This window comes from Eubalaena glacialis, chromosome 8 (genome assembly GCF_028564815.1).
Source record: "Eubalaena glacialis isolate mEubGla1 chromosome 8, mEubGla1.1.hap2.+ XY, whole genome shotgun sequence".
In the NCBI taxonomy this organism is placed as follows: Eukaryota; Metazoa; Chordata; class Mammalia; order Artiodactyla; family Balaenidae; genus Eubalaena; species Eubalaena glacialis.
In genome coordinates, this window is record NC_083723.1 from 18,500,043 (window position 1) to 18,528,032 (window position 27,990).

General features: G+C 46.0%; 1 protein-coding gene across 1 annotated transcript in view; it reads right to left on the minus strand.

Moving 5' to 3' along the window:
• CDHR3 (cadherin related family member 3) overlaps positions 1-27,990 on the minus strand; it is a 70,764-nt gene that overhangs the window by 20,853 nt on the left and 21,921 nt on the right. The window contains exons 4-8 of the mRNA XM_061198231.1: positions 26,504-26,601; positions 17,194-17,288; positions 16,310-16,414; positions 11,435-11,583; positions 9,272-9,461 (exon numbers count right to left, since the gene is read on the minus strand). Of these exons, the coding sequence (XP_061054214.1) occupies positions 9,272-9,461; positions 11,435-11,583; positions 16,310-16,414; positions 17,194-17,288; positions 26,504-26,601 (637 nt within the window). The remainder of the gene's footprint in view (positions 1-9,271; positions 9,462-11,434; positions 11,584-16,309; positions 16,415-17,193; positions 17,289-26,503; positions 26,602-27,990) is intronic.

Sequence of the window (27,990 nt, forward strand, 5' to 3'; positions counted from 1 at the left end):
AGAAAGCTGATGCATCCAGGCACCATCCTCTTGTCAGTGTTAAGAGTCACAGTAAATTTTACTTTCGGTTCTATCAGTGACTCTCCAGGCCCACAGAGGGTTCAGGGATCTGAGCCTTGATTACAAGTCTGCAGAAGCCGGAAGGTTGCATCACCCAAAGACTCTAGGGTCCTGAAGCCAGACATTTCATGCCCTCCAAAAGAGGCCTTCACACTTGGCCCCTTAGGGCCGCCTGGCATGTTCTTTTCATTTTCCCCTGCCACTTGGTATTTTTCCCCTAAACGCATGACTTGGAAAACCACTCCCCCCCATTCATCACTCCCTGCCTGAAAGGCGGGCTGCCCTCACTCCCAGCCATCTGACCACGGTTCCCCCCCTACTTGGAGGTGACAGGCCCAGCCGACATCCTCTGCCTCTGGCTCACAAACAGCTTGCTAAGCGCTTTCAGCCAAGCACCTGACAATTTACAACCAGAGCGGCTCTGTTACGGGGCCTTTGATGCCTCCATCAGGGCCTTGGGCTCATTCATCACCAGCCTGGGAAAGCCGCAGGGGCTGTTTCTGTCTCTCGGCGGCCCGAGAGCCTGCGTGGACCCACGGGGATGGCAGGGGACCTGGCACGAAGCCACCTGCCTCATGGGATCCACTGGGTGCTTGGCGCCCTCCCAGCCTATTCTACCTGCTCCCTCAAACTCCACCGCAGAGACTGTGCCAAGAGCCCTGAAGAAAGAGTAAATATTCAGGGACAGGGCTGCCAGAGCCCGTGGCAGCGCCAGTGCTGTCGTTTGGCTTGCTTTTGACCTGCCCGGGTGCTTCCACTCTGGTGTGGTGGGAATGGACAAGATGCTAGGCATGGGAGAGTGGTGGGTGATGCATACTGCTGGTTTCCCAGCCCCTCCCTGGAGTATGCAAACGAAGCTGGGGTTTGGGAGTAAAAACTCTCACTCGGACTGCAGAGGGAGGAGCCCTTTTGTTGCCCCTCCTCATATCTTGGCTTTTACAGGACGACTGCAAGTTCCTCCCACTGCAAAAGCCCAGAGCCCTCCTGGAACATTGTTTAGAGTTACCTTTAGTAATAAATACAGTTAGTTCAGTTACTGGCTGGCGTTGACCTTCAAGGCTAATTTGGAGAGAAGATTATCAAGGGCAGGACTCTGCATGGGCTTGTCTGGACAGTCTAGGATATTCAAAATGTGAGTTTACCAGCTAATATGGAATGCAGTTTGTAAACTGTCATCTCACACGTCAGGGGACTCTGGACCACAGGAAGCCACAGCACACACTTACCAGAAATGCACTGAGGGGAGAAAATTGACCAGGAAGACTGGAGATAGCACAGTCCTCTCCAATCATTGATACCCAGAATTCTTACTCTTCAACCATCTTCCCCCACCTCTTAGAGCAGGAGAACAAAGGGGAAAGCAGGAGGGTCTAGAAGAGCAGGACATGAGGAGAAGAATTTCCCAAGATGCACTGGAGCCACCCAAGGGCACTAGCATAGCTTTAGATTTTCAAAGAAAGTGGAAGAGTGACTCTGTGGATCACCTCTACTCCATCCCAGGGACCAGACTTCTCTTAACAGTAGTGGGTTTGATTTATGCAGAAAATGGTGTGGAAGTCACGGTCCTAACTATCCATGACAACTGTTCTCACCCATCAAACAGACTCTGTTCTTGGGGTTGGGATAGGAACCTATCACATGGTCAAGGCCATTATTGATTTGATAGGGGCCTCAGCAAGAAGCAGATGGCAAATTAAGATAATTCCAGGAGGGTTTAGTAAAGGGACTGTTACAACGTGTACACACGGTACATGGAAACTTCAAAGGATGGTCTAGGTCTAGGAAGAGTGGGCCTCCCTTTCCACTGCTAGGCCTCAAGGAGCCAGAGGAGGGAGCAGTTCCTGAAACCGGAACCAGGGACAGAGGGTGCTGTGCGCAGAGGGCGGCCTAATAGGAACTGAGACCTTCAGGAGGTGGAGGGGCTCATGCCGCTGACAGGGAGGGAGCCAGGGGATAAATACCCTGACTTCCCTCTCCCCCTCATTCCAGGGCTTCCCGTGGGCCAACGGGAAGGTGCAGGGCAAGGGAGCAGTTGATTTCCATAGAGGTCAGCCTCCTGGGGCACAGAGCAGGGTTGGGGAGGCTGGGAGCTAGATCTGAAGAGGCAAGTAGGGTATGTCCAGAACAGGGTTTAGCTGTTTTGATGCCAGGCTCAAGACCACTTGATTCTTAGCGCTATGCTGGGCATGCCAGTGAGGAAAACAGGGGAACATTGAAGAGCATAATAAAGGAGTTTGTATTTCTACTACTTATCCTAGATCATCTTTGTCTAGGGTCCTTTGTCCTTTGCATGGCCACACTATGTATGGGGTCTATGTCCAGAGTTACCTAGAGCTTAAAAAATGAACTTGCAAAAGCAAAGATAATCTCAGAGGGAGACTCTTTCCCTAGGGAGATCTGAAAGTGAGACCAGCTCTGGTGTTCAGCTTTGCTCCAGACACAGGACACTCTCTCAGCAAGGGTCGCTGCAGAGGTGCCCTCTCCACCCCCAGGAGGAACCACCTTCAGACTCCCAGCAAACTGGAGACTAGCTATTAAGAAACCACAGAGATGAAGCTAACCTGGGGAATTACTCATCTTGTGGCATTGAGACAAAATAGTTAGTGGAAAGACAGTACTGTTTTGCAAGAGTCATATTAACCCAGAATCACAAGGGACTTCATTGATTTTTTTAATTTTTGACTTTTATTTTATTTATTTTTTTATACAGCAGGTTCTTATTAGTCATCAATTTTATACACATCAATTATACATGTCAATCCCAATCGCCCAATTCATCACACCACCACCACCACCCCCCCAGCCACTTTCCCCCCTTGGTGTCCATATGTTTGTTCTCTACATCTGTGTCTCAATTTCTGCCCTGCAAACTGGTTCATCTGTACCATTTTTCTAGGTTCCACATATATGCGTTAATATACGATATTTGTTTTTCTCTTTCTGACTTACTTCACTCTGTAAGACAGACTCTAGATCCATCCACGTCTCAACAAATGACCCAATTTCGTTCCTTTTTATGGCTGAGTAATATTCCATTGTATATATGTACCACATCTTCTTTATCCATTCACCTGTTGATGGGCATTTAGGTTGCTTCCATGACCTGGCTATTGTAAATAGTGCTGCAATGAACATTGGGGTGCATGTTTCTTTTTGAATTATGGTTTTCTCTGGGTATATGCCCAGTAGCGGGATTGCTGGATCATATGGTAATTCTATTTTTAGTTTTTTAAGGAACCTCCATACTGTTCTCCATAGTGGTTGTATCAATTTATATTCCCACCAACAGTGCAAGAGGGTTCCCTTTTCTCCACACCCTCTCCAGCATTTGTTGTTTGTAGATTTTCTGATGATGCCCATTCTAACTGGTGTGAGGTGATACCTCATTGTAGTTTTGATTTGCATTTCTCTAATAATTAGTGATGTTGAGCAGCTTTTCATGTGCTTCTTGGCCATCTGTATGTCTTCTTTGGAGAAATGTCTATTTAGGTCTTCTTCCCATTTTTGGATTGGGTTGTTTGTTTCTTTAATATTGAGCTACATGAGCTATTTATATATTTTGGAGATTAATCCTTTGTCCGTTGATTCGTTTGCAAATATTTTCTCCCATTCTGAGGGTTGTCTCTTTGTCTTGTTTATGGTTTCCTTTGCTGTGCAAAAGCTTTTAAGTTTCATTAGGTCCCATTTGTTTATTTTTGTTTTTATTTCCATTACTCTAGGAGGTGGATCAAAAAAGATCTAGCTGTGATTTATGTCAAAGAGTGTTCTTCCTATGTTTTCCTCTAAGAGTTTTATAGTGTCCGGTCTTACATTTAGGTCTCTAATCCATTTTGAGTTTATTTTTGTGTGTGGTGTTAGGGAGTGTTCTAATTTCATTCTTTTACATGTAGCTGTCCAGTTTTCCCAGCACCACTTATTGAAGAGACTGTCTTTTCTCCATTGTATATCCTTGCCTCCTTTGTCATAGATTAGTTGACCATAGGTGCATGGGTTTATCTCTGGGCTTTCTATCTTGTTCCATTGATCTATGTTTCTGTTTTTGTGCCAGTACCATATTGTCTTGATTACTGTAGCTTTGTAGTGTAGTCTGAAGTCAGGGAGTCTGATTCCTCCAGCTCCATTTTTTTCCCTCAAGACTGCTTTGGCTATTCGGGGTCTTTTGTGTCTCCACACAAATTTTAAGATTTTTTGTTCTAGTTCCGTAAAAAATGCCGTTGGTAATTTGATAGGGATTGCATTGAATCTGTAGATTGCTTTGGGTAGTAGAGTCATTTCCACAATATTGATTCTTCCAATCTAAGAACATGGTATATCTCTCCATCTGTTAGTATCATCTTTAATTTCTTTCATCAGTGTCTTATAGTTTTCTGCATACAGGTCTTTTGTCTTCCTAGGTAGGTTTATTCCTAGGTATTTTATTCTTTTTGTTGCAGTGGTAAATGGGAGTGTTTCCTTAATTTCTCTTTCAGATTTTTCATTATTAGTGTATAGGAATACAAGAGATTTCTGTGCATTTTGTATCCTGCAACTTTACCAAATTCATTGATTAGCTCTAGCAGTTTTCTGGTGGCATCTTTAGGATTCTCTAGGTATAGTATCATGTCATCTGCAAACAGTGACAGTTTTACTTCTTCTTTTCCAATTTGTATTCCTTTTATTTCTTTTTCTTCTCTGATTGCCGTGGCTAGGACTTCTAAAACTATGTTGAATAATAGTGGTGAGAGTGGACATCCTTGTCTCGTTCCTGATCTTAGAGGAAATGCTTTCAGTTTTTCACCGTTGAGAATGATGTTTGCTGTGGGTTTGTCATATATGGCCTTTATTATGTTGAGGTAGGTTCCCTCTATGCCCACTTTCTGGAGAGTTTTTATCATAAATGGGTGTTGAATTTTGTCAAAAGCTTTTTCTGCATCTATTGAGATGATCATATGGTTTTTATTCTTCAATTTGTTAATATGGTGTATCACATTGATTGATTTGCGCATATTGAAGAATCCTTGCATCCTTGGGATAAATCCCACTTGATCGTGGTGTATGATCCTTTTAATGTGTTGTTGGATTCTGTTTGCTAGTATTTTGTTGAGGATTTTTGCATCTATATTCATCAGTGATATTGGTCTGTAATTTTCTTTTTTTGTAGTATCTTTGTCTGGTTTTGGTATCAGGGTGATGGTGGCCTCATAGAATGAGTTTGGGAGTGTTCCTTCCTCTGCAATTTTTTGGAAGAGTTTGAGAAGGATAGGTGTTAGCTCTTCTCTAAATGTTTGATAGAATTCACCTGTGAAGCCATCTGGTCCTGGACTTTTGTTTGTTGGAAGATTTTTAATCACAGTTTCAATTTCATTACTTGTAATTGGTTTGTTCCTATTTTCTGTTTCTTCCTGGTTCAGTCTTGGAAGGTTATACCTTTCTAAGAATTTGTCCATTTCTTCCAGGTTGTCCATTTTATTGGCGTAGAGTTGCTTGTAGTAGTCTCTTAGGATGCTTTGTATTTCTGCGGTGTCTGTTGTAACTTCTCCTTTTTCATTTCTGATTTTATTGATTTGAGTCCTCTCCCTCTTTTTCTTGATGAGGCTGGCTAATGGCTTATCAATTTTGTTTATCTTCTCAAAGAACCAGCTTTTAGTCTTATTGATCTTTGCTATTGTTTTCTTTGTTTCTATTTCATTTATTTCCGCTCTGATCTTTATGATTTCTTTCCTTCTGCTAACTTTGGGTTTTGTTTGTTCTTCTTTCTCTAGTTTCTTTAGGTGTAAGGTTAGATTGTTTACTTGAGATTTTTCTTGTTCCTTGAGGTAGGCTTGTATAGCTATGAACTTCCCTCTTAGAACTGCTTTTGCTGCATCCCATAGGTTTTGGATCGTCATGTTTTCATTGTCATTTGTCTCTAGGTATTTTTTGATTTCCTCTTTGATTTCTTCAGTGATCTCTTGGTTATTTAGTAATGTATTGTTTAGCTTCCATGTGTTTGTGTTTTTTACGTTTTTTTCCCCGTAATTCATTTCTAATCTCATAGCGTTGTGCTCAGAAAAGATGCTTGATATGATTTCAATTTTCTTAAATTTACTGTGGCTTGATTTGTGACCCAAGATGTGATCTATCCTGGAGAATGTTCCATGTGCACTTGAGAAGAAAGTGTAATCTGCTGTTTTTGGATGGAATGTCCTATAAATATCAATTAAATCTATCTGGTCTATTGTGTCATTTAAAGCTTCTGTTTCCTTATTTATTTTCATTTTGGATGATCTGTCCATTGGTGTAAGTGAGGTGTTAAAGTCCCCCACTATTTTTGTATTACTGTCAATTTCCTCTTTTATAGCTGTTAGCAGTTGCCTTATGTATTGAGGTGCTCCTATGTTGGGTGCATATATATTTATAATTGTTATATCTTCTTCTTGGATTGATCCCTTGATCATTATGTAGTGTCCTTCCTTGTCTCTTGTAACATTCTTTATTTTAAAGTCTATTTTATCTGATATGAGTATTGGTACTCCAGCTTTCTTTTGATTTCCATTTGCATAGAATATCTTTTTCCATCCTCTCACTTTCAATCTGTATATGTCCCTAGATCTGAAGTGGGTCTCTTGTAGACAGTATATATATGGGTCTTGTTTTTGTATCCATTCAGCAAACCTGTGTCTTTTGGTTGGAGCATGTAATCCATTCACGTTTAAGGTAATTATCGATACGTATGTTCCTATGACCAATTTCTTAATTGTTTTGGGTTTGTTTTTGTAGGTCCATTTCTTCTCTTGTGTTTCCCACTTAGAGAAGTTCCTTTAGCATTTGTTGTAGAGCTGGTTTGGTGGTGCTGAATTCTCTTAGCTTTTGCTTGTCTGTAAAGCTTTTGACTTCTCCATCGAATCTGAATGAGATCCTTGCCGGGTAGAGTAATCTTGGTTGTAGGTTCTTCCCTTTCATCACTTTAAGTATATCATGCCACTCCCTTCTGGCTTGTAGAGTTTCTGCTGAGAAATCAGCTGTTAACCTTATGGGAGTTCCCTTGTATGTTATTTGTCGTTTTTCCCTTGCTGCTTTCAATAATTTTTCTTTGTCTTTAATTTTTGCCTGTTTGATTATTATGTGTCTCGGTGTGGTTCTCCTTGGGTTTATCCTGTATGGGACTCTCTGCACTTCCTGGACTTGGGTGGCTATTTCCTTTCCCAGGTTAGGGAAGTTTTCGACTATAATCTCTTCAAATATTTTCTCGGGTCCTTTCTCTCTCTCTTCTCCTTCTGGGACCCCTATAATGTGAATGTTGTTGCGTTTAATGTTGTCCCAGAGGTCTCTTAGGCTGTCTTCATTTCTTTTCATTCTTTTTTCTTTATTCTATTCTGCAACAGTGAATTCCACCATTCTGTCTTCCAGGTCACTTATCTGTTTTTCTGCCTCAGTTATTCTGCTATTGATTCCTTCTAGCGTAGTTTTTATTTCAGTTATTGTATTGTTCATCTCTGTTTGTTTGTTCTTTAATTCTTCTAGGTCTTTGTTGAACATTTCTTGCATCTTCTCGATCTTTGCCTCCATTCTTATTCCAAGGTCCTGGATCATCTTCACTATCATTATTCTGAATTCTTTCTCTGGAAGGTTGCCTATCTCCACTTCATATAGTTGTTTTTCTGGGGTTTTATCTTGTTCCTTCATCTGGTACATAGCCCTCTGCCTTTTCATCTTGTCTATCTTTCTGTGAATGTGGTTTTTGTTCCACAAGCTGCAGGATTGTAGTTCTTCTTGCTTCTGCCGTCTGCCCTCTGGTGGATGAGTCTTTCTAAGAGGCTTGTGCAAGTTTCCTGATGGGAGGGACTGGTGGTGGGTAGAGCTGACTGTTGCTCTGGTGGGCAGAGCTCAGTAAAACTTTAATCCACTTGACTACTGATGGGTGGGGCTGGGTTCCCTCCCTGTTGGTTGTTTGGCCTGAGGCAACCCAACACTGGAGCCTACCTGGGCTCTTTTGTGGGGCTAATGGCAGACTCTGGGAGGGCTCATGCCAAGGAGTACTTCCCAGAACTTCTGCTGCCAGTGTCCTTGTCCCCATGGTGAGCCACAGCCACCCCCCGCCTCTGCAGGATACCCTCCAACACTAGGAGGTAGGTCTGGTTCAGTCTCCCCTGGGGTCACTGCTCCTTCCCCTGGGTCCCAATGCACACACTAGTTTGTGTGTGCCCTCCAAGAGTGTAGTCTCTGTTTCCCCCAGTCCTGTTGAAGTCCTGAAATCAAATCCCACTAGACTTCAAAGTCTGATTCTCTAGGAATTCCTCCTCCCGTTGCCGGACCCCCAGGTTGGGAATCCTGACGTGGGGCTCAGAACCTTCACTTCAGTGGGTGGACTTCTGTGGTATAAGTGTTCTCCAGTCTGTGAGTCACCCACCAGCAGTTATGGGATTTGATTTTACTGTGATTGCACCCCTTGTACCATCTCATTGTGGCTTCTCCTTTGTCTTTGGATGTGGGGTATCTTTTTTTGGTGAGTTCCAGTGTCTTCCTGTCGATGATTGTCCAGCAGCTAGTTGTGATTCTGGTGTTCTCACAAGAGGGAGTGAGAACAGGTCCTTCTACTCTGCCATCTTGGTTCCTCCTCCAAGGGACTTTATTTTAAAATAACGGTGAGTAGATTGTGAGACAAAGAACAGGTCAAGTTATCCAAAAGAATTTGTATCTGCCTTTTCCCCCCTCTCCATTGCCTTTTGTTCACAGGCAGTTAAGTTGTGTAAAGTGAATTAGATGCTTTGTTTTGTTTTAAGTAAATACTTGGTTTCATTTATTCATATTACTGGTGGCGCGCTTCTCTGGGAGCTCCTAGTTACCGATCCTAAGTCTCAAGTATCTACCATAACTGCTAACCAACAGCACCATCTTGCCATGGGTGGCAATAAATAAAGAAAAGGTACAGTCCAGAGAGTGCCTGACAAGTCCTGTGGACTTGTCAGCAATGGAGATGAATGTGTTGTAGAAGAGAGCAAAATAAAAATATTTTTTAACAGAGTAAGAAAGTGGAGAAGGGAGATAACAAAGAGGAAAGAAAATGGAAGAGAGGGAAGAAAAAAGGATGAGGAAGGAAAATCTCTCACCTAAAGGGACAGTTCAAATCTACTTATTTTATGGAGCTGTGTCACAGGTGCCCACAATCCGTCAGTCCCCGCCAGGCTATACCAGAAGATCCAAGCGCCCCCAAAGAGGTGACGTGCCCACACGTGTCTCAGAAGGCAAATACCTGAAGGTGAACTTGGTGCATGTCGAGGGGTTGTCATTAATGTCTTCCACAATGAAGGTTATCTGCTTGCGATTCTCCTGACCCCCAAAGGGTCTATCCTTCACCAGAACCTCCAGAGATATGGCGGGATTTTGTCTTAATTCACCTGCATCTCGGTCTATCCTGCGCACAACTTGGATGGTCCCAGTCACTGTGAGAAAGCAAAGGTCAGAATATGGCTCTTTGGAGAGAAATGAAGAGTCAAAGTCAGGTGGAGACTTGGAGTACATTGGAAAAGAACATTCTCATGTGAGGACTGGCTTACAAAGAGAATATTCTTTATACAAGTACATTAAAAAAAAAAACCTAGTGTAAGTTCCTGTCTTGGACATTGACTGGGGTGTCTGGCCTGATCCTTCTAGAATTTTGCACCTCATGCCTCAGGGTTGGGCCCTCTGGCAGCTGTCCTTGTCCATCATTCATTGGACTGATAGACAGCTGACTCCAACCCCTGGGTTCTCTTTCTGGAGAATTTGTAACTGGGAGACACAAGTCAAGTTCCTAGTGGAGCTACAGATAAGATGCCAGAACTCTAGCTGCTGAGGGCGCTGGAGCAGCGCTGCTCCCCATCCTTCCTGTACCCTGACTGTTTACTCTTTCTCATGAGATATGCAGTATCCTGGTGATAGGTGTCCTCTACTTTTTTTTTCTCTTGCTTGGTTTGGCTGGCCTTAGTTTCTGTTACTTGCAACCAAAGAGTCTTAATGAATATACTACCAAAAAACCCCCACTTATTTGTTAAAAGTTCAATTTGCAATACTCAAACGAACAGAATTCTAAACCACAGTTGTCCATCCCGCCATGATCACTGGAGTGAGGTCCTCAATGACAGACAGCACCGCCTTTGCCCGCCTCTCCTGGGCACAGGTAACCTTTGCCTGCCTCTCCTGGGCACAGGTAACCTTTGCCCTAAAGCCTATGGGACGAGTAACACATTGTCTTTTTGGGTTGTCCAGTGCTGGCCTCCACAAAATCATTATGTAAAGTGAAGTCCTTTTGGGTGATGTGACAGGGATTTATGAGGTGGTATAGTCTAGGAGTAGGGAAGAGCACAGCCTTTGGAGTCGGGCAGCTTTGGTTTGTATCGCTGCTTCACAACCTACAAGCTGTGAGACCTTGGATGAGTCACTTAACCTGTCCGAGTCTCTCTCTAAGCCTCAGTTTCGTCATCTGTAAAATGTGGATTATGGTAGTTCACTGGGTTGCTCTGCTGGGTACTTAAGATAGAATGCATGTGGATCACGCAGCATCCTGCCTGGTATGGACTAAAAGGTGGTCATTAAGAGGGAGAAACTCTCCTTCTCCGCACCAAGATACTTAGATGGGAAAATCTCCCAGGAATCCGCAGATGGATGTATCAATAGATTGATGCAATCCAATATGGTAACCACTAGCCACATGTGGCTCTTTAGCACTTGAAATGTGGCTAGGCCAAATTGAGATGCAGTAAGTATAACACACAACAGATTTCAAAGAATTGGCACAAACAATAATAAGGTAAAATATCTCATGAGTAACTTTAAAATCTTGATTACAAGTTAAAATGATAATATTTTGGATATATTGGGTTAAATAAAATGCCTTATTAAGATTAATTTCACCTGTTTCTACTTTTTGTGGCCACTTTAAAATTACATATGTGGCTTCCACTGTATTTCTTCTGGACAGTGCTGGTCTGGATCCTCTGTTCAGGAGACTTCAAGGTACCCTCAGGATAGTGAACTCATCCATCCTTAGATGCCCACCTGCCTCAAAGGTGGAGTGGTGATACAGCTGATGATGCAGCTGTCGACACAGGGCCCTGTTCAATGTCCCCAAACCTTAAGCCAGCTGCTTTTAATACACCTATTACAGGGAATTCCCTGGCGGTCCAGTGGTTAGGACTCCACGCTTTCACTGCCGGGGCCTGGGTTCAATCCCTGCTCAGGAACTAAGATCCCCAAAGCCACGAGGTGCGGCCAAAAAAAAAAAATACACCTGTTACCCTGATAACTTACGATAGTCTAGACGGAAAGGCATGCCCCAGACCAGAAGACAGAGAAAATATTTGTAAAACAATCCAAATGGCTGAATTAAAGGATGCACATAAGGATGTGTGTGTGTGTGTGTGTGTGTGTGACTTACACTGATTGATCATGAAATAGCTGTTGACAGTAGTGATGCTGTAGAAGAGGAAGCTGGTGAAACCTTTATCATCAGGGTCCTCAGCTGTGATATTGGCCACAATTGCTCCTGGACCCAGCTCCTCGGGAATCGTGTACACGTGCGTTGGGCTGGAACAGAAATACAGCAGACACAGCTCATTTCAGGGGCACAGGAGGGTGGAGTCTGGGAGGTGGGTATTTTGGTTCGTGCTAAATATAGCGCTGAGCTCTTGGAGTTGCATCAGTGTGTTGGGGAGGGAGAGCTCAGCAGCTGAAAGGAGGGGTGACTGGCTTTTGTGTTTCCACAGATCACATCCCTGTGGATGCAAAGAAGTTGCTGTGCTGCGATGGCAACGATTTATACCAGCCACGGTCCCTGACTCCACGCAGGCCTGATGCCATTTCAGGTCAGCCTTGGCATTAACATCTTTTAAAATAAGGATAGTCGGCCTGTCCAGCTGTCTTCTCTTCTCCCAATTCGTGTGCAGAATTTTCCTGAATTCTTTTAAAAATCCCTCTGGACACAATATCCAAAACTATAACTTCCTGATGCCCACACCATGGTTGCCACCAGAAGCTGATTAAATTGTGAACCTTCTGTATCCCAGGGCCTCTGCTCACTTTTTATTTCTTCCCTTTTTTTTTTCTTTTTTTGTTCTGAGGAGGCAGAATTTACACACAGAACGTGTATGCCTTTCCAAGTTGCGTTAACCGTGAGGTCAGCTCTCTGAAGGGAGAAACGAGCCCCGCTGGCAGAAGCTAAGGTCAGCGTGCTGCCCTCCAAGGATGACTTCTTACAAAGTAAGCCGAAACTGCTAACTTATGCACCTTCCTCAGACCTGTACTGCCTTGGAAAAGGCCCGAAACCAGACAGATATGTTTGAGGTTTTAACTGCACACCCTGCGTAAATTGAATAATTTTGAATGTACCAAGGGAAGCTTATCGTTTAAAATAACTCTGCAGGAAGTCCTTTTGTGGAGGGAAAATCACTTCAGTGGGACAAATAGTCATCTTTAATTTACCAGTTTCCTAAATTTGGGTTTTCCCATGTGGGAGTGTCTTTAAGAGGGGAATACTCTACCTCGGATCTAAAGGATTGCGTTCGTTTCATGAGCTCAGAAGGTCTCTGCAGTTCTATCCCATCATCTGTAGGGCCAGAGGGAGGAGAAAGGGGAGGGGGCCTCCAGGGGAGTCAGAGGCAGGCCGAGAATGGCTGGAACAAGGCACTCCCCAGGCAGGCTGCTCCCGGGATACTGGGCCGGCCGCAACTCCTGGGGCGCCCTCCTGTAGGCTCGCTCCATTGATGGGAGACAGTAATCTTGTTCAGGCCAAGAGGCCACCTCAGTGCTCTGGACCTCTCACTACCAGGGGTCCCCCAGAAGCTGCCGTTTGTCCATTTACTTACCTGACACACACCGTTGTCAGGGAATCCGTGCCGCCCACCAGTGGGTCCAGGGATGGACAAAGTGGGATGCAGCCAAGGAGGCGGGGCGGCAGGAGCCAAAAGCAGAGCCAGAGGAGAGAGGGGGACGGCCCTGGCTCCCCAGGCTGGACTAAGCCCTTATTCCACTGTGTGAGAGACCCTGTTTCTCACGTGTTGGATTTTTTCCTTTGGCTACATTGAGGGGGTTCCGTTAATTTCCAACAGAGAGATCACTAAGACACCCGTGCGACCTTCCCAGCCTCGCCTTTGCTACCTCAGGGGTGGTCCCCGCCTTTCTAACTGCCTTCCTGAGCATGCTGGGTCCTCCGGCCACTCCAGACCACTGAATCAGGAGCCAGAGTTTCACAGGATGTGCGGGGTCGGGGGCGGGGTCGGGGTAGCACTTTAAAGTTTGAGAAGGACTATTATGAGGAGTCACCAGAGGTGACAGCCAGAGGCTCCCAGCCTCTCACAGGACAGACAGAGGACACCTTGGGAGAGAAATCCCCTTGCTCCCACCCTCCTCCTTCCCTTCGAAGACAGTGGTTCTCAGCTGCAGATGATTATGTGGTTTGTCACAACTAGAGGAGCAGGCTGCTCTCGGCGTGTAGTGAGTCGAGGCCAGGGATGCTGCTAAACAGCCTACGATGCCCAGGACAGCCCCACCGCAGCAAGTATCCCGCTCCAAATGTCAGGAGTGCAGCTGTTTAAGACCCTCATCTGCGGGCTTCTGCAGTCCACATTGGGCGCTCCGGGAAATCAGGTCCTCGTGAAGAGGACTGATCAGGCTGTTGGTGAAGACACAACTCCCCGGGTACAACATCCTGTCCTTGGCTGACTTGATATTGAGCCTGGCAGAAGATAAAATCTGTGGTTTATTTGGTTTGGGGATCCAAGACCCAAGTGTGTATAAAATATCATTTAACTTAGAAGTGTTACCCTCAAACCACAGTAGAAATCTGTTCAAATGCGGTGAAGCCAGGACCCCTGCAGCGCCCCCGACAGGGGAAAGCTCTGATATCACTAATTCCCACACCCCTCTCCCCGTGACACTGGCTCACCAGAGCCTGGACCCAGGGCCACACTCAGGGGAAAGGGTGTGAATCCGGCATGACATGGGATGGCTTCTGTAAGTCCATAAAGTGTGTCTACACTGCCTGGCGCCAGGTTGAAAAGGACTCTGAATGAATGCAAAAGAAATGGGCAGAAGGGGAGAAAGCCCCACCTGCCTGACTCTAAAACAAAGTTCTTTGCAAGAACAGCGAGCACTGTTTGCGAGGTAGAGAGTGAATGTAAGTCGGGTACTCTTATAATAAACTGCCCGACTTTCATAATGGCAGCATCCTGGAGTGCACATCACGAGAACATGAAACGTTCAGCATTTGTCACCACCCGGGAGAAAAATGGTGACGCATTTTCAACAACAGAAATAGTACTTGCTTTGGTTGTATTTCATTGCAGGACCTTAACAAATAGTAAAGATAGAAAAGTTGTTTCCACATCTTGCATTTCTAACTTCACACTCAGACTCAGTCTACTTGAGTCCATTTGAGGATTTAATTTTGTTTATCCTGAATTAAATAACTTATGGTTAGTCCTAGCACTGATTTGGGAGAAAAGAAGGATGATAGTTCAAGGGAACCAGGAAAACCTCAAAGTTAGTACCTAGCTTGAAACTGAGCAAACTTGCTGTAAGTCAGGATGGCTGAGGGACTAGGTTGGCTCTAATTGAGCAGCCCGGGCAAAGTAGGGCAGCCATCCTGCCCCAAATCCTGCCTCACATCCTTCTAGATCACAGGCTCTCGCAGACCCATCCTTACCAACATCCAGGGAACACTGTTTGAAATAAAGTCGACTGTTTTTTAAAAAAATGGTTAGACAGTCACAGAGGTCATGCTTCCTGTCTGGGATGGAGCCTAACAGGTTCATCTCTCAAACCAAAAATGAGAACCAGAGTTCCAGAGCAATCTCTGGGAGGCCCCAACAAACAGCCAAGGTCATGTTCTCTTTCTGCTGAGGCCAACTGCTTTATTTTGGAAGACACAGTCCAAACCAGATGGCCTACACGTTCTGCCCCTTGGGCAAACTGATTATTTTCCCCTTTGCAGGCCCATTAGTCTGCTTTCCCACCTCACAGACTGGGGGTGTGGAGAGGGCATCGCAGAACGTGTCAGCTCTAGCCCCACCGCCATCACCTTCCTCTGGGGATCACTGATGAATCTGCATTGCTGTTTTGGCCAACACTTGAGTCCGAATCCAGGCTGGGATGTCACAACTATTTATAAACTGCCTGTACTGTGTTCCTGGAGGAGGAGCCCGTCAGCAGAAATGCACTGCACCGTCCTGCTGAGCTTAACCCGGCAACAAGCATTTTGTGGGAGTGCCTCTGCTGCTGTCCCCTCCGTGTTGACACTCAGCAACTGGGCTGTAGACTGTGATAACGTCCAGAAGTTTCACAATTGTGGTGTGTTTTGCCACAAGGCACTTGGTTAGCCTGTGAGTGGAGTTGCTTTAATACCTCAATCTCAGAATACTTTTGCAAGCATTCTACATAGTTCTGGGGCCCAGTGGCTTTTGGTTGGTGGAGTCTCCTGAGCTGAATGTATTCCATGAATACAGTGAACCCAGGCAGGGGAGTCTGCCAGTTTCCTTGTGGCTGGTTCCTGAGCCTGGCTCAGCAACTGGGGGGGTACGGTAGGGGGCGGAGTCTTGTAACCAGTAACCAGGCTGTTTGCAGGGTCACATGCCAGCTCAGAATCCCATATCCCCCTCCTAAATCCTTGTCTGTGACAGGCTCTGGTCTCGCCTTTGTGCCTGGGCTGGTGCCGGGCACATTCCCACAGGCTGCCTCTACCAGATTCACTTACCTTCCTCACGTTCTTGGATGGAGGAGCTGCCAGATGAGGCAGATCTCCTTTCTGAATCCACCACAACAGGAGGAAACTTAGAGCACCCAGCAGTGGGCAGGCCCCTTAGGCACTATCGAGACAGCCCTTTCCTCAGTCGGAGAGGATGACCTCCTGACAGTGGGCTTTATGGAGCCTGGACTGATGACGTGCTCTAGGATTCTGCCGTTATTAGCGGTGAGCATCCTATCCTATGAGTACCTGCCTTCTGCCTTCTGCACGTGCCCAGTGGCAAGCCTTGCACCAGGTGCGTGGTGTCTTGCCTCCACCCCTTCCCCACCATACCCAGAATCCCATGGTGCACACGTCTGTGGGGTGTGGAGACGGGGGGAACAGAGGTGGAAGATGTTAAGTCTGGAGGCCCAGGTAAAGGACACTGACGATCTGGAGCCTCTTACCTCTCCTCCAGGCCAGAGCAAAGGGCAGCCCTCTGCCTTGCATGAAATGTGTCTGAGGAGGCTCAGCTACTTAAGAGACATGGTGACCCCGGCCCACGTAGACCCCCGCCCAAGCCCTCAGGCCTACCTGGTAAAGCGAGGGATCTCGTCATTGATGTTCACGATGTTCACCTGCAGCTCCATGGAGGCTCTGAGCCCTTGGCTATCTCTCACTTCCACGATGAGATGGTAACTGTCAGGAAACAGCCCAAGTCAGGGAGTCAAGCTTCGCTGACACTACCACAAATGGGGTGAGGGGAGGGAGGGAGGGAGGAAAGTGTCCGTCCGCTTTCTGGCCACCCCCCTTCGTATCCCCCCGCAGAGTCAGATCTGCTAGGTCCACCCTTCTTTCCTCATCTCTAAAACCCCACCCCTCCATTTCTCATCCTATAGTTATTACTGATGGCTGCCATCTCCCGCCCGCCATATTGCACACCTGTCTCCATCCTCCCTCGCGTTATCTCGGCAAAGTGCCTCATCCACCCACGTAAGGAAACTGAGGCTGCCATAGATTAGATAACTAGCCCTGCTTCTCACACCTGGTGCAGATCCCAGAGCCAAACCTGCGTGGACCCCAAGGCTTGTGTGTTTTCACCCTCGGACCCTGGCTTCTCCTTACCTCTTTCCTCAGAGGCCTGCTTGCCTCCACCATTCTGCTCTGATGTCGGCAAACAGCTCTGACAGCTGCCTCTCCAGAGCCAGAAGGGCATCTGAGGCCATCCTCCGGGTGCTTCAGGGGCCCCCTCCCACACCTTCGTTCTTGTGATCCAGAGATGAAGATTTTGGGTGGGAAGGAGGCCTTCAGATAATGGCCTTACTCCTGATCCCTCTTTGGAGCTCACTACCCTCTGAACCTAGCAGCAAGGCAGCAGACCACTCAGGGCCTCCCCAGCTGCCCTCAGGCTGCACTAGGCCTGTTCCTTGGACACTCAGATAAAAGGTACTTCAAGCAAAGTCATTGGCAAAGGCTACCTGCTGTGTCCTGCTTCAAAGTCAAATTCTGTTGTGGAGAAGAGGGTCCCATTAGCAGACATTCTGAAACTCTTTGAAGGGGAAATCAGGAAATACTAAAAAACAAGGAAAAAAATATTACTAAGCACACCTATGTAGCTTTCCCCAAGAGATGAATTTACTCGCTTCCCAATTTATATTCTTGGCCCGTGCAACATTTTTGATGTATCAGGATGAGGCCCAAATGGGCAGTTCTCAGGCTTAATGGTTCTTGATTCCAGAAGGTTCTGGATCAGTTGGTCTGAGTCTCTGACCCTGATCGGCTGCACCCTGAGAAGCTGGTCACTGGATCCTGCTTCAATTACAGAAAATACACATAAACAGCTCCCTGCTTCTGAGTCCAGCATACTTATCCCCATCACCGAATTCTCACTTCTGCTTCCCAGGACAACTTCTGGCTTTGATTTGGTGTCTTGGCTTTAACCAACACTGTTTCAACACAGCTCCCATGCATTAGGAAATAGGACAGTACTAAAGCAAATACGATCCGGTCTCTTTCCTTAAAATAACTCAGGATATGGTGCGCTGTGAAAATGTTCACAAGCATCGTTCATTACGATGATGGCAGGGAAAAGGAAAGAGACAAGTGTTAGAGAGAATGAACCTTGGCAGGTACTAGAGTCCAAGTTGGAAGCTGGTTTGGGATGTAGACGTGTTTTTTTAACATCCCATCTCAGGGCTATGGCCACTGGTCAAGTCTTTGCACATCCTGGGGAGTTGAGGGTCTGTCCTCCTTGGTTCCCAGTGCTCAGCCCAGCTCTCTTGAGGACCCCTTGCCCAGCATCAGTTGCTCTGATAAGAACACAGGCTTCTTTGTACATCCCACTGAGGGCCAGCCCATAGGAGGCCCACCCCTGTCCGTCCACGGGCGCTCATCAGAATTGCTTCCTTGCTCCCATCGTGGAGTCAAGAAGCAGGGGAAGGCCCTGGATCAGAAGAGCTGAGTCCAAACTCTGGTTCTCACCTCAGGACCTGGGACAAGTCCCTTCCTTGCCTGTAACTTAGGGCTGAGACCACCAACTGCTCCTCCGCGTTATGGTAAGGATTAAATCGGAAGGCACACTGGAAAACGTGAAGGGCTGCACGGCAACACGTGAGGCTTACGTATTTATAGCCATCTGTTCCAAAGGGCTTTAAGGGCAGAAGGTTTCATTATTTCCCACTAGGGTGAGGGATGTTCTCTGGATCAGATCATAAGTGGAGGTTATGCAACCAGAGCCACAGCCCCTGAAGTCTAGAATCAAAGGAAACGTCAGCCGAGCTTTCTAACCCAGTGATTTGCTGTGTTGTGATCGCAGCTGAGCTCCCCGTAGAGAAGAGAGAACGTACAGAAAATAGATGAACGCTCTCCTTTGGGGCCAATGTAAGATTTTTAAACCATTTTTAAAAGTGTTTACTTTCCGTTTATTATTTAATAACATTTTTCTAACTGTAATGAACATATTTTTAACCAAAAAACTGGGACCGAAAAGTCTAAAAAGGAAAATATTAGTCACCTGTAAAATCTCATCATTTTCATGAAGTCTTCTGTTCTTTTCTATGCAAACGTACGCCCTCCAAAAAATTGAGATGATGTTCTAACCACAATTATAATATTTTGTTCTTTTTATTTATAGCTTGAGCATTGGCCCATATTCTTGTCTTATTTTATAGACTGGTTGGTTAATGATGATATGGCATTCTACTGTAAGGGCTTATTTTACCAAGTCTTTCTTGCTGGTTACTTAGGTGCTTCCAACCCTTTTTTAAGAGGAAATATTTGGGCAATGCCAAGGAGTGCCCTTCTGCCAGCTACCCCGCCTTCCAAATTGTATAAGCACCTTGACAGCACTCAAAGGTGTGATGTTTAAATCCCAAGCCCCCCACCAACTCTCCAGCTCACTGCCTGGGCCTGCAGCCGGCAGCACGTGGAGCAGTCCTGGCTCTGTGAGCGGAGCCTTTCCTGCAGAGAAGCCTCACATATCCACATATCAGAGGCCCAAGCTGGATGGGCTGGAATGGCAGAGTTCAGAGACCCCGGCAAGGCATTTACTATATGCACCTGAATCGGGATGCCTTTCCACATGTGTTTTGAAATGCTCTAGGAGATAGGTCCCCGGATCTGGTTGTTTCCCAAACAGTGAAAGGTCTTGGGATAAGGAGATGACAGACAGCCCTGCTCTGCCAAATATGATGGTCAACCGAAGGAACATACAAAGAAGATGTGGGGCAGGTGCTCCAGGAGGGATAAATATAGGATATGACGGCAACAGAGAAGGAGGCCTCTTAGACCCATCCGGAACATGAGTCACACACTGGGGCAGTTGAGTCGTGAAGTGGCTCTGGATCCAGGCTGGAGCCAGACTGCTGAATCTGAATCCTGGTTCTACCACTTTATGAGAGCTTGTGCAACAAAGAGGAATAATAATAAGGCATGCCCCCTGGGGAGATCACGTAAAGTTCTAGAACAGTGCCTACCAGAGGTAAGCCGTCCATGTATGTTAACGACTACTGTCCAGTTAGAATGTGAGATCCATGAGGGAAAGGGCTTCATTTTATTCACTGCTCTATCCCTATGCCTAACACATACTAGGTGCTCAATAAATATTTGTTAAATGTTCAATATTGGGGCTTTCTTCTCGCGTATTTCCCGTCTGAGACCCCCATTCCCACCTGAAAGGATCTTAAAACAAAAAGGTAACAACAACAAAAACCTTGCCAACCTTTATAAAGTCTGTTTCAGTTTGGTAATGCTGGACTTGGGTATGAAATCGTCCTCCAGTCTCAGCAAGCAAGAAAAAAGCAACAGCAGCAGACAGAAAGGGTGGAGAGCTGTAGGATTAGAGCACGGGGAATTTCTTTTAAATTTTTATTAAGAGGCTGATTTCCTGGAATCCCGATTTTTTTTTTCTTTTAGAGCCAGGCTAATTTCCTTTATCCCTGAACCTACGAGCTTATGTTAATGGGAATAGCAGTTTGGTACTTAGAAAGGAGATAATATCCATAGACTAAAAATATTATGTCATGTGGCCATTTGCCAGCGACTCAGCAAAGCTTTCTGTAAAACCTGGCATTCTCTCCCCTTTTTAAAGGCTTGTTTAATCAAAGCTGCTCCCTTGATATTCGTTCTTGGAAAACAGAAATTAAATAGGATGAAAAACAACGGCAGCCCCTCTCTGCTCCGATACTGGCTAAGAAAAGTCCTGAGTAATCAGATCAATTCGGTGAACAAATGCTTGTCAGACAAGCTCTCGAGCGTCCCCGCAGGGAATATTCCTTTACCGTCACCCCAGGTTTCTCTCTTTGCAGCCCGTTGGCAGCAATGTTTTGCTCACGGATGCAGAGCTTCGGGGTGGAGGACGATGTGCAGGCTTCCTGCCCCATTCATCCTTTATTGTGCCACCGGTGCGGGGAGAAGAAAGGCTGCGAGGGAGCTGGCCCAGTTTCCTGAAATGTCAGGCTCCCTGGGGAGGGCGCGCCACCTCCAGGCCGGCACCCCCGCTACAGCTGGAGTCACGGGCGAATAATGATGCAACCTGTGCTGATTTGCAGCCCTCGGGTTGCTGGTTGCTTTCGGGCCTGCAGTGGAATCAAGCGGCAAGAATTCAGCCTCCCAGCTCGTAGGAAGAGAGCAGTCAATTTCCAGGGGCCAAGTTTCCAGGGGGAAGCAGGACCCTTATTCCTCCCAAGTCCGGGGAGTGCCAATGACCCTACCAGCCACTGAGAACTTGCCCCCAAGCCCACCCAGAGGGCCCAGACAGGCAGCATCTCTCTACCGGGCCAGGGCAAGTTTTAAAGATGACACCACAGTCCTATTATTTTTCAGTGTAAGCTGAATGTTTTATAAAAGCCTCCGTTCCTCTCTTTTCCCCTTATTCCACCCCAAAGGAGCTCAGAGGTGGGAGGTGGGGGACGGGAGTGGGAGGGAAGGGCGCCTAGGAGGAAAAAAACAGCTACCATAGAAAAACCTACTGCAAGCCCTTAACTCAGCTGGGCTCTGCTTGCGTGTGTTATTATCATGAGGGTGAGCTAGGTGGGTTATAGACAAATATTTGTTTTTAAGAAGAGCCACATGTATAAATGCAACATGCTATAGATATGTAAAGGATGCAATCCTTTACTGAGGAAGCTGCAGATCTTCCTGTATTCTGTCAGTCTTTTTCCGTGATCAGCCTGGGTCCTGTTCTTTGATTCGGGCGTCACTAATCTTAAGAACAATGATCCCCTTCTATTTGAGGAAGTATCTCTCCCGACGTATGAACAGTCATCAGTGGTGGTGTATTTTGAGTGGGAATTTTCCAATAGCACTGCTTGTTCCCTTCTCAAGCATTCTCACGAGAACCTGGAGTATAAAGTGTTTTGCAAAGACTTCCAGTGGAGACTCCTGAGTTAGGCAGATGCCTGGGGGGCAGTGAATAGTAGGGGGGTGTGTGTGTGTGTGTGTCATAGGGGTGGAGGTGCCTGGGGAACAGGAAGGGCGCTGTCACTCAGGAAAGAAAGGAGCAGGACACCGAAGATAATTTGCCAGAACAGGGTGGAAGGGGGTGAGCAGGATTCCTTGGTTTTCACTGGCATTACCTGGCCCAGGCGAGGGCCTCAGTTCCTTCCCTCACCAGGAAATAGGGGGCTGCTCAGGGACCTGAAAAGTTCCATCCAGTGGGACTGACAGTCATCTGATGATCACTTTACTCTCAGGAAGACTGAAAGGTGATGCCACTTCTCAGAGCCATGAGCAAGATGGAGGTGGAGAGAGAATTGCTTCCCCTGCTGCCCTCCTGGTAGCCCAGCTGGTAGCAAGGTTATTGCTCTTTTAATTTCATCCTTTGTCTGCCCTGGTGAAGACAAAGCACATTTCACTTTATGCAAAAGTCCTTCCCTAATGGAAAGGACAAGAGAAAGCCCCTTAATGGAAGAATTGCTGCACTAGGTCACTTTGCCTCCAGCTGCGAAACTGATTAACGTCCTTCGAGTCTCCAAGGCAGCTTTGCTGCAGTCACAGTGGCCATTTCCAAGCATGAGGGGCGGGGAGTGTGGGAGTTGAGTGGGAGGGAGTGGGCCCCAGAGAGCCTCCTTCAGGAGGTGGAGAAAGGGCAGGAAGAAATGCCAGTCAATATAATTATTCACATAGGGACCGTCCTGCGCGCCTCTGTGTCCTGATGCTCGCCTCTGAGCCGGTTCCATCTGCACCCATCACAACACAGAAGGTGCACCGGCAGGGGAGCGAATGCTGGGCCCCAGCCACACCGTCCAGCACAGAGACCACCAGCCACGGGCACCTGTGACCACAGAGCATCTGCACTGTGGCTGGTCCAAAAGGAGATGAGCTTTAAGTGTAAAATACACGAGTCCGAAGAGATACTATGAAAAAAAGGATGTATGATATCTCACGAGTCATTTTTATGTTGATTACATGTTGAAATGATAATAGTTTGGATATATGGAGTTCAACTGTATCAAAATGAATTTCACCTGCTTCGTTTCACCTTTTTGATGGGGCTACTAGAACATTTAAACGCACAGCACTCATTTCTGGCTTACAGTCCAGCTCTACTGGGCAGTGCGGGTCCAAACAATGTACAACCACATGCTTTAAAACTTTCTTTAAAAGGGAGGGAGCAAATACCAGTGGTTTCTGTATTAGCCCCAATTTTACACAATCTGTGACAGACACAGTTTCACTTTATTAAGCTGGATGAGTGTGGAGGATTTGTTGTAAAAGAGTTGCAGGTTCCGGAGATGTCCTAGAGCTAATATTTAATTTATCCTTCCTCCTCGAGTCGCTGCCATCAGCAGGGTGACTCCTGGAACCCACCAGGTGAGATGACAGGCACAAACCAAGCCCAGGTGGCTTCCTGCACGTGCTTTTATTAAAGTCTGTGCTGTGTATTTTATTAAAGTCTGTGCTTGTTTACTCAGGTCAGTGATTCTCCAAGGGCAGAATGCATCAGAATCACCTGGGAAGTTTGTGGTCCAATTCAGCATTCCGATGCAGAGTCTAGGAATCTGCGTTTTTGAAGCATCCTAGGTATGTTCTCATGCAGGGGCTTGAACACCCAGTGAGAAGCACTCATAAACCAGTGTTCCCAGCCTTTCTGACCAGAACAATCACCCAAGGTATCTGGCAAATCTGTAGATTCCCGGGCCCATCTCAGAACCACAGAATCCAAAACTCCAAGGGAGAGACCTGGGGACTGTGGGAAACAGTGTCTTAAAGCAGCAAAATGAGTCAGAGGAAGACACGTACTGGATGATATGATAGTGTGGAATCTAAAAAATACAACAAACTAGTGAATATAACAAAAAAGAAGCAGACTCACAGATATAGAGAACAGACTAGTGGTTACCAGTGGGGAGAGGGAAGAGGGGGGCGATTTAGGGGGAGGGAGTTAAGAGGTACAAACTATTAGGTATTAAATAAGCTACAGGGATATATTGTACAACATGGGAATGTAGCTGATATTTTATAATAACTCTAAATAGAGTATAACCTTTAAAAATGGTGATTCACTATATTGGACACCTGTAACCTGTAATATTGTACATCAACTATACTTCCAATAAAAAAAAAAAAAAAGCAGCAGTTCTCAACCCTGGCAGCACAAGAGATCACTGGGTGGGGTGCTTTAAAAACCTGATGCCTGGGCCACACCCCAGGTCAATCACATCAGACTCTTAGGGTGTGGGACCCAGATCTCTGTGGTTTTGAAAGTTCCTCTGGTAGTTTCAATTTGCAGCCAAGGTTGAGAAGCACAGGTTTGGTCAATAGCAAATTAACCCATCTCCTTTCTCCTTGTAGGGAGCAAAATATATCATTTAGTACCACCAAGTGGGCAGAATAAAATGTCTATGTACAAAGGCCGTGGCATGTTACTTCCTGAACTGTTATTACCTTTTGCTAGTCTGAGAAAGGTTCCTTCTAGGTTATGTTCACTGCTCCTGAGGGCTGGCTGTTGACTTTCTGTGCAGCTGTCAGTTCCAGCACAGGTATTAAATACTTCATTAACAATTTCTGCTGCAGTGCCCCCTCCCCAAACAATCCTAAACTCACTGCAGAAACCACAGTTGCAGCCACCCGACTCCAGGTTCCAAGGGCCTGCAGCTGCTCTCCGATATCTTTGGATAGCATTACGTTTTCTTTTAAGGGAGCGACACCTACTGTATTTGCTCCCCACCTGGGCTGCTTCCCTTCATCTGAAAGGGTAACAACCTGACTTAGGAGGTATTTTTGAAAGGGCCATGACCTTGTTCCTTCTGCCTAATTTTCGAAATATATATTAAAATGGAGATTTAAAAATAAATATTTTTCTTCACAGCCGAGATTCCTTCCACTCTGCCCCCACTGCATCTTGTTCAAACTTTATAATAATGATCTTATTGAATTATCATTATTTGGTGTATGCATGAATGTCTCCCATCCAGAGGTACAAAGATGTGTCTTATTCATCTTTGTATCCAAAGCATCTAATAGAAAGCCTGGCACATAGTGGATTCTTGGTAAATGTTGAAATGAACTAAATGTATAAGTGTGGTACTATGCTTTGGGTTGCTGACTTAAGGTCCATCCAGAATCCCTTTTCCCCTGGTCACCACCAAGCAACAGTGGCCATAAGACACAGTTCTGGCCAGTGAGAAGTAAGCAGAAGACCCCTGGGTAGGGCTTCCAGGAGGGTCTTGGTTTCCCCACCAAAAAAGGGACAAACTGGGTTGGCCTGCCTCCTTTATCCTGTACCCCATCCTGCTTTCTTTTTTTCTTCTTCTTCCTGCCTGAGACTTAGAGGTAAAGCCTGGAAGTACAGCAGCCATCTTGTAATCATGAGGTTAACAAAGGGAGAACAAAGCCAACATACACTGGATGAAATAGCAGAAAGATAGGAAGAGCCAAGGTTTCTGAGGGTAGCAACTGTGCCAGCCCTGGACTGCTTGCGTGCCTGCCTCTGGTCTTCTTGTTATGGAAGGAAAACAAATCTCATATCCATCCATCACTGTGGTTAAGTTTTCTGTTACTTTCAGACAAACACATTTGTAAGTTATATAACAAGCGTGTTATTAATAAGTATGCATTTAAAGCACCTAGTATTGCTCTTAGCAGGTAGTAGGGACCCACTAAGTGTTTGCAGATTAATCACTTAGTCATGCAAATAGAATCTTGGATGAACGAATGGGTTGATTGGTTGTTTTTTTGACAGAAGGATTGTCTTCCAATGATAAACTATTTCCTAACTTAAGATATGTTCAATAATCTTAAAATAGCTTTGTTGCAAACCCTGTAGAACCATATTCTATTGGTTCTGGATTTCATTCCCAAAGCTCCCTCCTGTTAGAGAAAGTAGTCCTGTTGAAGCTGCAAATCATGCAGCAAATGCAGAGACAGCCTCCTGGCGTTGCCAATTCCCCAGGTGTCATATTTCAAGAATTCTCTTCTCTGTACGGTGGGTTTGCTGGAGTTTTGTCTGCTCCGAGATTAGTCAGGTGGCATTAGCTTTGGTTTTTTCCTCTCCAGCCTGGGCTGCCCAGCTGCGGTGGGTGCACAAGCTGGGAGCTGAGGCATCCTTGCCCAGGGATAAGCTAAGAGGCTTCTTGGCCTGAGGGTTAGTGGTTACAAGAGCTCCACTGGCAGCCCCCTTAAGGAAACTGATTAAAAAGGTAAGGATCAGCTGTCTCAGACTGAACCATGAGGGAATGCTCCAGGACTCAGTCTCCTGCTTTTCTCTGTGGAAATCCTCCTTTTCTTCGGAACTCCTGGGACTGTCTTTTAATTTTCTTTTAAAACTTGGCTCCAAGCAGCTTGTCTTCATCTCTTGGAAAGGAAGTGTTAATGCCTGCCTTTGAGGTATACATTTTATGCTTATTTTTAGAATAATATAGCTGGTTTTTTATCACCTTAGAATTTAAAAAATATTTTTAAATTTTATATTTTAAATATTTTAAAAAATATATCAACAATTTTGATACACCAGGCACTGGACTAAGTGGCTTTATGTGCGTTATCTAATACTAACCATCCCCCTACTATGGTAGGTGCTATACTATTATTCTTCCATTTTATAGATGGAGAAATTGAAGCTCAGAGAGATTAAGAACTTGTCCAGGGTCACACAGAGCCATGGATCCAATGTGGGGTGTCTGTCCCCAGAAGCCCCTCACCCATTCCAGCCTCCCCGGGGCTCTGTGCCTGGCAGTGGACAGCAGATTCCTCCCATTGCCACCACCCAGCCCACCCTGCTGAGACTCCAGGCTCCTGTGTCAAAGACCACACAGAAAAGCCCCTCTGCGGTTTAACAAGGAGACTTACACTGAGGGGTGTGTTTTGACTTGTGTCTTCTGGATCGAAGGCCTCCACCTGGTAAACGAATCCAGGCTTTGCTCCTTCCACTATGTAGAGGTCTAGACCTATACCAGCATGCAAAGGGGAAAAAAGAAACATTTTATTAAATAAAGCAAACGAGGAATTCCCAAACCAGGACAGCCGTATATAGTCAAAGGGAGCCAAGCATTGCGGGAAAGAAGAAAGCAGTGATTAAGGCCATGAGTAAGACCACTGACCAGCTTGCGTGGGCGGATCCATTTATGGGAATTAAGAAAGAGCTAGGGTTGACCAAGCTGGTGTCAAGTCTTTATGTATCTCCTGGGTTGAGAGGTGACTAGGGTACTGTTGTTCGTGGGGGAGGGGAGTGATAAGGACAGAGCGGTGGAAAGTAACCCAGTGGGAACCTCCAGTGTGAGTTCCAGATCCACTTTCACGTGCAAATTCCTCCTAAACCGAGCCTAGGTCACCCCTCAAGTGCACTTAGCATCTCAGCAGAAATGAGTCCCTGAAATGAGAGGCCTTATAGTAGAACAGAGAGAATATGGAGAAAAGGAGAGGGAGGGCTACAAAGGTTCAGGAAAGGGACCACACATGGATTCCGTCTACTTCGGAGTTCTCGGCCGTCAGGGTGAGGAGGGAGCAGACAGGGTCACTGGCACCACCAGCCTTGCCCGAGGGGCCGCCATGCTCTGCCCTGGCATTTCTTTCTGAGAACCTTTCTGAGAGATGACTGAGAATTTTAACATTAACTCACTCTTTTGGAGGCACTATGCCGAGGACTTATGTTTTCTCCTTTCATCTTCACAACAGCCCTGTAAAGTAGGTATGGTAGTTATCTCCACTTTACAAATGAGGACACAGGCTCAGAGAAGTTGTGAGGTTGTCTCAGCTGCTAAGTAATAGAATCACAGTTCAAACCCAGGCCGTCTTACATCCAAGCTCCAGCTTACATTTGCTTTGATCACTGCTCAGGCTTTCATTCAAAAAATATTGACTGAGTTCTCACTACGTACCAAACACGGATCTACATATTGGGAGTACAGCCGTTCACAAAACGCAAAACCCTGCTGTCATGAAGCTTGCATTCTAGTGGGGAGATATAGATAATAAAATAAATGAGTAAAATATGTGAATGTTACTGAGCAATGTTACGGAGACGAATCAGGGAAAGGAGTGTGGTGAGTTGGGTTACCATGTTAAATAGAGTGCTTCTGGAAGGTTCACTGACATTGGAGTCAAGATTCTTAAAGGAAGGAGGACACATAGAGATGCAGAGGAAGGGGCAGAGGAAACGGCGGATGCAAAGATGCCGGGGTAGGGCGTGCCTGGGGTATTCACAGATGGGTGAGGAGGCCGGGACTGCGGCAGCAGAGGAGTGAAGGGGAGATGTGTTGGAGAGGAGATGGGGTTTGGTAGGGGCTCATCAGATCTGATAGGACCTTAGGGAGACTCTGGTTCTCCTTGTGAGGGAG